We start from the raw sequence: 12998 nt of genomic DNA on the forward strand, positions 1-12998 counted from the left end.
AAAGGAGAGAGAGAGAGAGAGAGAGAGAGAGAGAGAGAATCCTAAGCAGGCTCCACACTGCCAGTGAGGAACCCAATGTGCGACTCAAACTCATGAAACCACGAGACCGTGACCTGAGCTGAAATCAAGAGTTGGATGCTTAACCAACCGACCGAGCCACCCAGGCGCCCCTGTAGTTTTTAGGTCTTAGGATCTAGTATTTCCCCTTTCAAAAAATAACTTTTTTTTTCAAGCTATTATAGGAAACCACAGTGCATTTAACTGATTTAATGAAATTTAATTCCTTACTTCAAGTTCTAAGAGGAGAAAAGGCTCTTTGAAGGCAATCTTTGCTATGATGGCTTCAAGAAGAACCTAGACTGTAGGGATACTGATGATCATGACTGTGGTTAGACACACGCCACTGGCCAAAGTCAACTTCTTTAAGAATAGGAACTATGGCACCTTTAGCTAAAATTTGAGTTTTTCATTAGAGTAAGATCATGCCTGACATTTCATAAAGCTTAAAGGCAAACAAGAATGATTAATCACTTTCATAAATATGCAAACACATTCAAACCATGATATTAAAAAGGTGTATTACCTTTGAGACAAAATGGCAGAACCAGAACTTTTTAATTGTCAAGAATTTTACGTAGCAAGTTTATTTATTCAGTAACATAATAAAATAGGGATATTACATTGGCAGAAGTGGACTTAAGGAGCACAAAATATTAGCTTAAAATGGGAAAACAGTGGGATCGTTTTCAGGAGGCTCATAGGAAACTTTCCATTTATAATGCTACTTTTTCGTAACTAACAGGAGTAATATGCAGCCTTTCTATGATAAACAGCGATCGTGGTACCTGAGTAGTACGTGCATTCTATCGCACACTCAGACACTATTCGGGACAGATGCTTTTCTAATTACTTAAGCAATGCTTTCCAGCTCATTCAATACTTTGTCTAAACAGCTTTAAAGCATATGAAAAAGCAAACGATCGTACGTGCTTAAGTATAAAACATTTCGGGAAGCGATGCTCCGAATGTACTCATTCACTTAGAGCACCAACTGCTTCATGTGTAAAACCGGCTTGAAATGATCACCCACCTCTCGTGAGGCTTTCCAACTTCAATAATGGCATTAAAAAATGAGTTCGGGGGTAAATCGCCAATATATTTGGAAACACAGCCCAAACAAAGAGACTGGATTCAAAGACACAATTCAGAAGTGAGCCAACTATTTTTGTACATTATAGTAACTGGGTCTTCGTTCGAAATTTCAAACACAGGTGATATTAACCATATGTACGATGCATGACATCCAATCAAAATGGCACTTGAAGGAAGTTGCTGCCTAACCTAAAGGAAAGATGTCACGGCCAGATTCCCGCATGGGGGTTAAATTCTTTACACTAATAAAGTAGGTTTTCAGATTCCCTAACTTTCGATATTTTGGAACCCTTTGTGTTTTCCCTGTAGACATCTCAGACAAGCTGTAAAATTTGTGAGGACGCTTACCATCCCACTTGGATTGTAAAATATGTCAACTCTAATACTATATAAGGAAGGCAGATCTGACTCATTTAGTGGGCAAGCCCTACATTCTGAACTATGCAACTCAAACTAGACCCTGTGGCAAATGATTCATTTTCTCAGCAGGTAATTAAGGTTACCTGCAATAAGGCAATTCCCTCTTGGCCTTTGGCCGTAGCCTGGGTCTTTAAAACAAGGTTCTAAACTGTAGGTCATGCAAAATGGTATAATTTCCTTAGCAGGCGATTAAGGAAATCTTCCATAAAGGTGCAAGAGAGAGAATATGAGTTTTAAGAAGGCTCACTGAATTAACGAAGCTCTCCCTCCCTTCCAATCCAGCAAATTCAGTGATCCAAGAAACTGAATTGGAAATAGAAATAATGCATCTGTGAAGTTAACGGCATGAAATTCCACAATGTTCCTTAGACTTGTCACTCATTTCCAGAACGGGAAAGGATTCGAGATAACAATATTACTTCATTTCTTTAGAGTGAAGTAGGTTTAAAAAGTGTTTACCCTCTTTAAGACTTTTTACAGTGTTGATTAGCACTCATCAGTAAATAAGTGAGACCGTTGCATTCATTTGCATATGCAAATTAAGCTGGGAAATCCATAAAAACGTATTTATCACCAGTAAACCAACCAGCACAGCACAACATAAAAGAAAGGGAATATACGTATTCCCTTCATACGTATATTACTTCATATACGTATAAGAATAAAAGCCTTTTAATAAAAAAATCTATCATTTTTATTTCAAAAAAGCTTTCCATTTTAAACATCATCATTACTCAAAAGTCACACTGAAAATGCTATCAATAAATGCCTTTACAACTTCAAGTAAATGACTTTCCTTGTGAATACTTGCTTTTAATCATCCTTTTTGTCTGAGGTGCTCTCGTCGTGATTTTCGGGACTGACTTTATTGCTGGCGATCAAGGGAGCTGCCTGGGCTTCTTTTGGTAATGAAAACACATGGCACGTCTGGAGGTCTAAGTAGGTTGTAAATATCTTCGCGTATTGTGGATGCTTTAGGGCAAAACTTTTAAATTCCTCTAGAAGAGAGAAAAAAAAAAAACCCCGTAAATAGAGACGCGTCTTCTTTTGGCACGATGCCGATTAATATAGGACCTTAACGATAGGATCATTGCAAACTCCCATTACTCGACTCTTAGGAATCATACAGCCACTTTGGAAGACAGTTTTTCCATCATTTAGTAGAGTCGAGGATGTACATACGTCGTGACCTGTCGATTCTCTTCCGAAGTCTATAACCTAGAGAAATTTGTGCGTGGTGTGTTTGTTCTGGGAGACATGAATAAGACTGTTCACAGCGACCTTAGTTATGACGGGTGACAGTGCCAACGACCCGAGTCTGTCGGCAGCAGACATGGGGATGCGTAGCATTTTCATGGAACAGAGCAGCTCTACGGCAGAGAAGATGAACAAACAGCTGTGTTGTAGCCATGTGGTCGGATCTTAAAGCCATAACGTTGAATGAAAACAGCCAGATACACAAGAATGCATATTCGTATGAGTCCATTATATGAAGTTCAAAAACTCGGCCAAAGCTAACACATGATATTTAACGATGGTACTTTGTGGTGAGATGCTAACAAGTAAAGCGAGGTAGAGAGTCCTTTGAACGTCAGGTTCGCTAGGCACACGTGGGTGGCTCAGTCCGTTGAGCGTCTCACTCGTGATTTTGGCTCAGGTCAAGATCTCATGGTTCGTGAGAACAAACCCCATGTTGGACTTTTAAAGTCAGGTCCGTCATGCCCGCTTTAGGAGAGAGAAAGGGGTTGTCCCTGGGAAGGGGTGCACAAGGGTTCCCTGAAAAGCTCTATTTCTTTTTCTTTTTTTAAGTTTATTTATTTATTTTCAGAGAGAGAGAGAGAAGGGAGGAGGGGCAGAGAGACAGGGAGAGAGAGATTCCCCAACTGGCAGCGCAGAGCCCCATGCGGTGCTTGAACACCTGAACTGTGTGAGATCGTCACCCAAGCCAAAAATAAGACTCTCAGCTGACTGAGTCACCCAGGCTCCCCGAAAAGCTCTATTTCTTGACCTGAACATTGGTAACATAAGTGTTCACTTTACAAAAGCTTGTGATGCTCTATGTTTATGTTTTCATTCAATTTTCTCTATTGCTGTTATTTTTTATAATAAAAAAATGCTTAAAAATGCTATTGCTCATGACTTTTTCTTACTGGCTTTCCAAACGATTTTAACCTTTAATTCTGGTATACAAATTCACAGTCTTGAGAAGCTGAGCCCCGACTTATGATCAATAAAGACAAGTAGAAGGTACAATATATAATCATCCTATCATGAGATCTCTGAGTCGTGGGCCTCTTTCTATCTTTGGGGTCTTGGATTTACGAACTGAGGTAGAGGTTTAGAAGGCTAACTAAGTTAACCATCAGAGTTTGCATGTCAAGCCTCCGATAACCTGATGTTTCTGAAGTATAATGCCACCCTCAATTCTGAAGCCCCTCTATCCTCTTCTGTTTGGACGGAGAGAACTTTATTGAGTTTACACAGCAAAAGGAGCCTAGACTTTGAATCAGCTAGCTATCCAAATAAAAGGATTTTTAACCCCATGTTCTAGTTCTATTTCTTTTTTAAAAATCCTCTGATAACCCAGAGTCTATTTCACAGCATGTTAGACTAACACACAACTCCTGGAGAAAGAAATAGGTCTCAGTGATGAGAAAGCTACCAGACTGAGCCCAAATCATGCTTTGCAACAGCAACATTATTTTGCATTAATAGACCACTTTATGTTTCTGAATCAGGCAAGCTATTAACATGTTCTTTGAATGTTCTTTTTTAACATCCAAAATAAAGGTTCATCTGCAGGAGTCTGTCTCAGTGTTGAAGGCACAGGGGACTTAAGTGACTTTTACGGAAAGTAAACAGGAGAGTTGATCTACTGAAACCAAGGTCTTTCAAGACTTGTGCTCTATTCAAAAAGTCAAGGTCTCTGTCCTCTTTGGGGATGTCAGTGGCATTAAAAAGCAACTCATTTCTAGAAGAAGTACTGTGAACTGGCTAATCCGTGGAATTTGGGCATTAATTTGGCTAATGGAAAACCGAGAAGGAAAATAATTTAAATGGTCACATTCTGATACATTTCAATAGCTATTCTTTTATAAAATCATACTTAAATGCTTCCGAACATTTTTGCAAAAAAAAGGAAACAGGTATAATATCGGGGAAAGGGAGATACGGTGTGTATTCTAAAAAAGAAAAAGATCAAACACCGAAAAACAAAGCAGATAAAATTATTAAAACTGACAGGCAAAGTTATGACTACCTAACAAATCATTTTTGGTATAACTGCCACTGAAATAGTTACTCCAAATAGTAGGGCTGAATTTGGCAACCAAATAGTTGTTCTGAGTTGTTCTGAACTCAGTAAGCAGTCTTACTTGTGAAAGGAAATGGTCAGAGAATTAGTACCCAGGGGGTTTATGACTCATACATTTTATCTCAATATGTATTTCCCATTTTTCCACCTTCCCTCCCTCCCTCCCTCCCTTCCTCCCTTCTTTCCTTCCTTCCTTCCTTCCTTCCTTCCTTCCTTCCTTCCTTCCTTCCTCTCAATAGAGTAAGTGCCCTAGGCATTTAATTACCTAACATAGAATGAAGGGCAGGCAGAATGATAGTAATTAAAAACAGAGAGTAAAAGAATTTTGCGATCTAATTCCCCCATCCCATGAAAGTTAAGCTGAAACTCTGCACCATAAGGAAAGAGGCCCTCAAGAGGAATCCCCCTGCAGCCTGCAGGAGAGGCTGGGGGAGGTACGCCAGCCTGACGTGAATGGCACAGCTGAGCCAAGGAGTCACCTGGGCTTCTCCACTCAGATGTTTCTCAACGACTGTACCAGGAAATAACGGCGGAAACCGACGGACCATCCTTCAGCCCTAGGGGACTTGTTTTGATGTGTGGACTCAAGCCATCTGGAGAAAGCTTGGTCACTGATGGCTGGACCTGCCGTGTGGCCACAGGGTCTTCTTCTGCCGTGAAAGTCCCAGCTTCACAGCGGTGCCATCAACATGATGGGAGAAAACAAGCCTGTGTGAAAGCTTAGCTAAGCTGCTGACGGTGAACATCAATAGATGGTTTAGCTGCTATTATCCTTGTTGGCACCTCAGTCCCCACTGCTCTACTGTGGTTACACCCACTTCAGTTGACTTGCTCAGTTTTGCTCAGCCACGGAGACGGTGGAAGGGAAAAGACCCTTCCGGGAGGGGCAGCGGATGACAGGTAAGGTGGGGAGGGCAGAGGGCAGGCTCTAAAACCAGACCGTCGCGGCTTTTGAATCCTGGCTCTGACATTCTCTAGCTGATGCCCTTAGGTAACTTAGTTAAATGTTATGCATCTCAATCAAATAATAATTAAGAGTACTGATTAGGGGCGCCTGGGTGGCTCAGTCGGTTGAACGTCTGACTTCGGCTCGGGTCATGATCTCGCGGTCTGTGAGTTCGAGCCCCACGTCGGGCTCCGTGCTGATGGCTCACAGCCTGGAGCCTGCTTCGGAGTCTGTGTCTTCCTCTCTCTCTGCCCGTCCCCTGCTCATGCTCTGTCTCTCTCAATAATAAATAAACATTAAAAAAAATAAAAAAAAATAAAAAATAAGAGTACTGACTAAATAGGCCTGCTAATAAATAAAGACTTATTAAAAATGTTTAGAAGAGTGCTTTAGCATCTAAGCCCTCAGTAATTAGCTACTCTTACACCACTACCCCTGTTATTATTACTGTCAACATCATTATTACCGTTATTTCTGTTAATAGAATTAGTGGAGGGACCTCCCGCCTGAGGGTCCATCTGTAGTCAGGGATGGCTCCTGGTAAACTAAAGCAGAAACCAAGCTGCCCACTCACCATACGAAACAGAATCCCCCTGGGCTATTTCCTTGAAGAGACCGGAAACATCCAGGTCGGGCACCCCAAGGGAGGCCTGCAAAATGGTGGAAAACTCTTCCTCTGTGATGAAGCCGTCCTCATCAACATCAAAGAGCTGAAGGAAGAGGAAAATAAAATATAGGAATGAGTGCCGGCAGAACAGAAATGGGATGGAGTAATCCCAGAAAATCTTTAATAATTCAAACCGTTATTGTGCCAGGGGCAAGGGAGATGCACGTGAAGTTAGAATGGTCTCTGCTGCCCATGTAGCTTGGGCATGGAAAGAGACAGAATTAAAACAGGGGTGACAACAACAGTAAGTACAGAGGACGTGGGAGGCCTGTGGAGAACAAGATGAATCCTACGGGAGAGGTCAGGGGAAGCTTGACCCAGGTGACACGTGAGGTGGGTCTCAGAGCACAAAGGGATATTCCTGGAACATACAAGGACTGGCAGGTGAGTGTCGGGGGCTGGAACCAGGAGACTGACGGACAAGCAGGACTCACGCCATGATGGGTGTGTGACACCTCACCTAACCCTGTGGGATTATGACAGTGGGGGACGCGCTGTGATCATATGTGAATTCAGAGCGAGGAGGATGGATTGGGGTCAGAAGGTTGGAAAGACTAGAGGCGGGAGAGCCAATTAAGTGTGGCGTGGAGGGGGGCCTGGGCGGCTCGGTCGGTCAGTTAAGCCTCGGACCCTCGATTTCGGCTCAGGTCGTGATCTCCCAGTTCGTGAGATGGAGCCTTGCCTCAGGCTCTGCATGGACAGCACAGAGCCTGCTTGGGATTCTCTTTCTCTCCCTCTTTCTCTGCCCCTCCCCTACTTATGCTCGCATGCTCTCTCTCTCAAAATAAATAAATAAACTTAAAAAAAAAAAAAAGAGTGTGAGGGGGAGGAGTGGGAAGGACAGGAAGGGGCAGGATTTATAAGAAAGCAGGGGCAGGACTGGCATGGCAATCGGGGCCCGCGGGGATGGACGGGAAGGAGTGTGAGTGGGCGGGGGGCGTTCTAGCCTGGGCACCTGGGATGAAGTGGGTGCCCTACCAAGAACGGGAGAACAGGGGTCCCCCGAGACCTAGGAGCTGGACCTGGGGGCGTAAAACCTGAGTGGGAGGAGATGAAGCGCCTCAGCTCAGGACAGTGGCGAGGCCTGAGCCGGGAATTCGGCAAAGAGCTGAGACGAGGGGTGTGTCGGAGCTTATCTGCAGGGAACGCACACAGTAAGGCAAAGCCCTGGGACAGCACGAGGGGAAGTACTTTGGAAGAAGCTGCCAGAGAGCTGGAGAACCGGAAATGAAGAGCATGCGACTCAGCCCCAATAGGAGGGAGAACAGCACCAAAGTGAAAAGCGAATGAGCATTTGTTTTTGCAAAGGGTGGCCCGGGGCTCAGCAGTAACTGCCAAGGATCTCGTCACACCCGGCTCCTCACAAGCGGGAGCGCAGCTTCCTTCCCGGGCCTTCCATCCCTAAACAATCCTCGGCAACTCATCTGTCACATTTGGCGCTTCGGTGGCTCTCACTTCTGTGGCAGTTCCCTTCACGTGTCCGTACTGGGGGCCTTTGCTTCTTCTCCATCTGGCCTCTGTCATCACTACTCCAGATTGTGCCCCTCACTGAAATGTTCAATTTCCCTCAACTACTCATCGCTCCCAGTAGTCTCCCTGCTGCAGAGTAAATCCCACACTCTGGACTCCAGTAGAGAGCTCAGCACCCTGATTTCCTTAGGGGGAGTGGTATCTCCCCACTGCATGGACTACGGTGGGACTCTGAGCCAAAATACCCCGTCTTTCCAGCAAGCACACGCTCTTTACAGCAGGACCAGTTGGACCCTCCCTGGAACGCGACTGAGGACAGAGGACAGAATTGGAGGTGCTCATTCTAACTGGCCTCTGGGGTCGCTGCCTCTGAGACCACCCTTGAGCCCCCTCCCCGGCCATATGGTGATTTTTGCAGCCACAGTCCACGCCTGTCTGCTCAGGGCTAGAGAACGCTAGCTAACACTCTACCCCTGAAGGTCACTGTGGTCACGGAATGGGATCAAGGACGGGGAGTTACCTGGGAAGTGCTTCCCAAGTAAAGGATTGGATCCCGTACGTATAAACGGATACTACTAAATGAAACATAAAAGTATGCCAAAATATTTCTTTAAACACCAAACACACCTGGAAAAGGAGGTTGAAAAATAACCACAGGAAAGCATGACCCTTGTCTTACTGGAAAAAGAGTTAATTATAGTGTCAGGTCCTCCTTGCCTGCCTCTGTACCAAACCGAGGTCTAGGCCAGAGAAAAATCTCACGGCGTCTTTAAAAACAATAATTACTGTGACTGAGGGCCAAATTTTCTACCGGGTCTTTCATCGGTGAACCAAAAGTGACCGTTTACTCAGCTAAACTTACAATTATGTATGCAGTCCCAAAACAGAAACAGAAATATCTGAATTGGAATCAGTTAGCTATGTGTATAATTTTAGGTTTTATGATGAATAAGTCTGTAAAAGCCAAACGTTTTAAACTTGGAAAAAGTTCTGGCCCTTGCCTTCTGACCATCTGCTAAGCATCAACCACTTGGGTTCTTTATAGGCCTAACAGTTAACTCCGTTTTAACCAATCTGAGATAAAAAGCCGGCTTGGGGACTTCGCCGTCGATGACAGAGCACGTGAACATTCCTGAGGCTTGCCCTGGTGGCCCCTAAAACGTGAGAAAGGACTCTCGGAGGAAGAGAGTCTCTTCTAGACAATAGAGGGGAAAGAAAACCTTGTGGGATGCTCTTCTCAGAAAATCCGGAAGAGAGGGAAGTAGGAGCAGGAACAGGGAAGGTCCTCGGTGGTCATGGTGGGTGGAAACAGGGAGACCTCCATGCAGCTGAAGGATGAATCAAGTTTTTGTTTTACTTGAGAGCAGACGACACAGCCTTAGAACGGGTAGGGAACATCCTGCATAAATACGCAGTAGATGCAGCACCTTTTATCTCAGAAAAACGAAAAACACTTTGGGAACGTATTCTTCCAGCTCCTCTTGGGGGCATGCAGGTGATACACGGGAGTCGGGGTCGTCACAGCTCAAACCTCCACCGGGTTCTGCTGAGCACGGGACCATGCGTGCTATTCCTCTGCCCCGCCCCCCTTCCCTCATATCGCTGTGAAAGTACACGTGATACCCCAGGAAAACACACAGGGTGGGGAACTTGGGACATTTAGCATGACGCTCACCTGACATCCCACAATAAAATAAATTCCATCAGGAAAACAGCACTTAAAATAGCTCTGACACACAGAAGGAGAAAATGTGAGGACAGAGGAGAACTTTCCGGATGGTGAATTAGGATGACTAGTGGCAGGTGGTGTTTATTTATACACCGCACTTCGGGGCTCCAAAACGGACAGGCTGGAAAGAAAGAATTTTTAAAGCGAATTTGTTAAATTCACCGGCTCTTCAATTTTGATGCTATTAGTTAAGCTTCTCCCAAGGACTTCCTTTTTGCTTAACCGGATGCTTGCGGTTTCTTTAGTCTCAGTGGCAATTGTCTTAATCACATTACCCCTGTGTACACGTCCCAGCAGATCTATAAACTCAGGTAATGGATTCACTGGTTTTCACATAATGCACTTAGAGTCAACACTTGTTCACGAGGCAGACGAAGATGTTTTCAGCGGGGCTGACAGTACCTTAAATGCCATTTGGATGATGTCCTCCGTGTTGGCAGGGTTACACAGGACAGCCAGGCCAATCACATACTCTCGGAAGTCAATGCTGCCATCATGGTTCTGTGAGAGGAGGGGAGAAATCAATTAGGAGAGCCACCAGTTGAATTACCATTGATCACAGGGCAAAGGTGGACTCCAGGTATGTCACACAGCTTGGCATCATCACGTGCTGAGCTTACTTGGAAAAAAAGTTCCTACTGAGAGGGAACAGCAGGCTAGTGGCCTGCCCATTCCCAGTTCAGAAGGAAGGAAAATATATTTCTGCTTAGTAAGAAATAAAAACATTTAATCACGGAGGCCATGTAGAGCGGCTCTGGGGCACCTGGCATGGGTTCTTGAGCGAAGGCCTGATGGAAGCCCCTCTTCGAGGCAGGATCTAGAATCTTGGTGGTGGCCCCGCCATGATGGCCAACACCAACAGGTCACTAGAGAGTGACCAAGGTCACTAAGCAACTCTCTATGTGTAGACAATGGAAGGGAAAGGAAAGGAGAGGAGGGGAGAGGAGGGGAGGGGAGGGGAGGGGAGGGGAGGGGAGGGGAGGGGAGGGGAGGGGAAGGGAAGGGAAGGGAAGGGAAGGGAAGGGAAGGGAAGGGAAGGGAAGGGAAGGGAAGGGAAAGGAAAGGAAGGACAGACTCAGGCAACAATTGCAGACAGATTCTTTCTTCCTTGCAGGCTTTGTCTGCAATAAGCCAGAAGCAAGTGTGCAAATCTGAGCCACTTCAATGGCCCCATGATGATGTGAGGCCCCAGAAGATCCAGAACTCTGAAGCATCTAGCTACTACATTAGTATCTCTGTACCTCAGGAGGTGTGGCACGGCAATACAAAAGAAGGCATGGATAATTCTAAGCCAGGTGGACTGAGTGCGCTGTTTCTTACACGTGAACTACTCGTCTAGACAGGAACGCTGAGGCCAAAGTGGGGAGAAGGAGATTCCGAGAACTGCAAAGAGGCCCCTGCGATTATAACCCCAGGGTCTTAGAAGCACTTGGGCGGCACAAAGTCTTCAAGTGATGAATTCCCAGATAAAGTGTGAACCGGCAACAATAGAGCTAGCGTTGTACTTCGCACTTGAACAAATGGTGTTCGGCATCACCAAGAGCGTAAGCTTTACCTGTGGCCGAGTATCTACATTTCGACCATCAGGAAGTCCTCTAGGGCAAGGATTGCTTTCTCTGTGCGGCACTGTATTTCCAGTGCTTAGCGCACATAGGTAGGCACTAGAAACAATACTGCTTTTTCTCCTTGACTCTTACCTACTTTGAGTTCACTTGAAAAACTAAAGCGCCTGGTGGCTCAGATGGCGAAGCGTCTGACTCTGGATTTCAGCTCAGGTCATGATCCCACGGTTCATGAGATCAAGCCCCACGTCGGGCTACGTGCCGACAGTGTGGAACCTGCTTGGGATTCTCTCTCTCCCTCTCCCCCTTGCACGCTCTCTCTCTCTCTAAAAAATAAATAAGTAAAAACTTTAAAAATAAATAAATAGAACTGAAGTAAGTGCTCTTCACTGGGGTTCCACGGATGAGCTTGGGGTAAGGGGAGGCCGTGAAGCCCCTGAAACGGTGTGCAGTTTGTGTGTGTGCATTTTTCTAGGAAAGAAAATTGCAGCTTTTGCCTGCTTCTGGAAGCAACCAGGACTCAAAGGATCAAGAGTCACTTTTCGCGTGCTGCTTTATCTTACTGCAGGGTGGGAACTAAAAGGAGAAGCAATTTAACTTCCCTTTCCCATCAGAGAAAATAGAAACAAAGATATTTCAAGACTTCCCTTAAGTAACACGGTTTATTCCGGAGACAAAAACTCAGGTCCTCTGACTTCCATTTTTGTCTGGTTATCTACAAAGGCGATTTCTTCCTTTTCTTGAATCAGTTTGTTTGAAAAAAAGTTGACTTAAGAAAATGTATCATTTACATTTGATGAAAAGCACCCATTTTTTTTTTTAATATGAAATTTATTGTCACATGGGTTTCCATACAACACCCAGTGCTCATCCCAACAGGTGCCCTCCTCAATGCCCATCACCCACCCTCCCCTCCCTCCCACCCCCATCAACCCTCAGTTTATTCTCAGTTTTTAAGAGTCTCTTATGGTTTGGCTCCCTCCCTCTCTAACCTTTTTTCTTTTTCTCCTTCCCCTCCCCATGGTCTTCTGTTAAGTTTCTCAGGGTCCACACATGAGTGAAAACATATGGTATCTGTCTTTCTCTGACTTATTTCACTTAGCATCACACTCTCCAGTTCCATCCACGTGGCTACAAAGGGCCAGATTTCATTCTTTCTCATTGCCACATAATATTCCATTGTGTATATAAACCACAATTGCTTTATCCATTCGTCAGTTGATGGACATTGAGGCTCTGTCTGTCATTTGGCTATCGTCGAAAGTGCTGAAAAGCACCCATTTTAAATGTGCAGTTAAGGTGTTTTGACAAAGGCATACACCAGGGTAACCACCACTGCCACAATCAGTATCTATGACATTTTCATCATACCAGAAATTTTAGAGACGGTAGAGTTTAAAAAATTTTTTTTTTCAACGTCTATTTATTTTTGGGACAGAGAGAGACAGAGCATGAACGGGGGAGGGGCAGAGAGAGAGGGAGACACAGAATCGGAAACAGTCTCCAGGCTCTGAGCCATCAGCCCAGAGCCCGACGCGGGGCTCGAACTCACGGACCGCGAGATCGTGACTTGGCTGAAGTCGGACGCTTAACCGACTGCGCCACCCAGGCGCCCCGAGACGGTAGAGTTTTAAGTGACATCATTTTCTTCTTGGGCCAGCACCAGTTTACTTCCTTATGCACCATGGAGGGCTGCTGTTCATCAGCCTCAGAGGCCGAGCAGAGCAGCTTTCCAAACC

The 12998-nt window shown here is 45.1% G+C and overlaps 1 protein-coding gene across 2 annotated transcripts in view; it reads right to left on the minus strand.

Moving 5' to 3' along the window:
• Positions 1 to 611: 611 nt before the first annotated feature.
• Positions 612 to 12998, minus strand: part of LPCAT2 (lysophosphatidylcholine acyltransferase 2) — a 71896-nt gene continuing 59509 nt past the window's right edge. For both annotated transcript variants that reach the window (XM_086689407.1, XM_086689408.1), the window contains 3 exons: positions 10100 to 10198; positions 6406 to 6541; positions 612 to 2570 (listed from right to left, as the gene is read on the minus strand). In XM_086689407.1, coding sequence (XP_086545533.1) covers positions 2386 to 2570; positions 6406 to 6541; positions 10100 to 10198 — 420 coding nt within the window. In that variant the 3' untranslated portion in view covers positions 612 to 2385. The remainder of the gene's footprint in view (positions 2571 to 6405; positions 6542 to 10099; positions 10199 to 12998) is intronic.

Source organism: Puma concolor, chromosome E2 (genome assembly GCF_028749965.1).
Source record: "Puma concolor isolate L17-30 chromosome E2, mPumCon1.1.hap2, whole genome shotgun sequence".
NCBI classification, from domain to species: domain Eukaryota; kingdom Metazoa; phylum Chordata; class Mammalia; order Carnivora; family Felidae; genus Puma; species Puma concolor.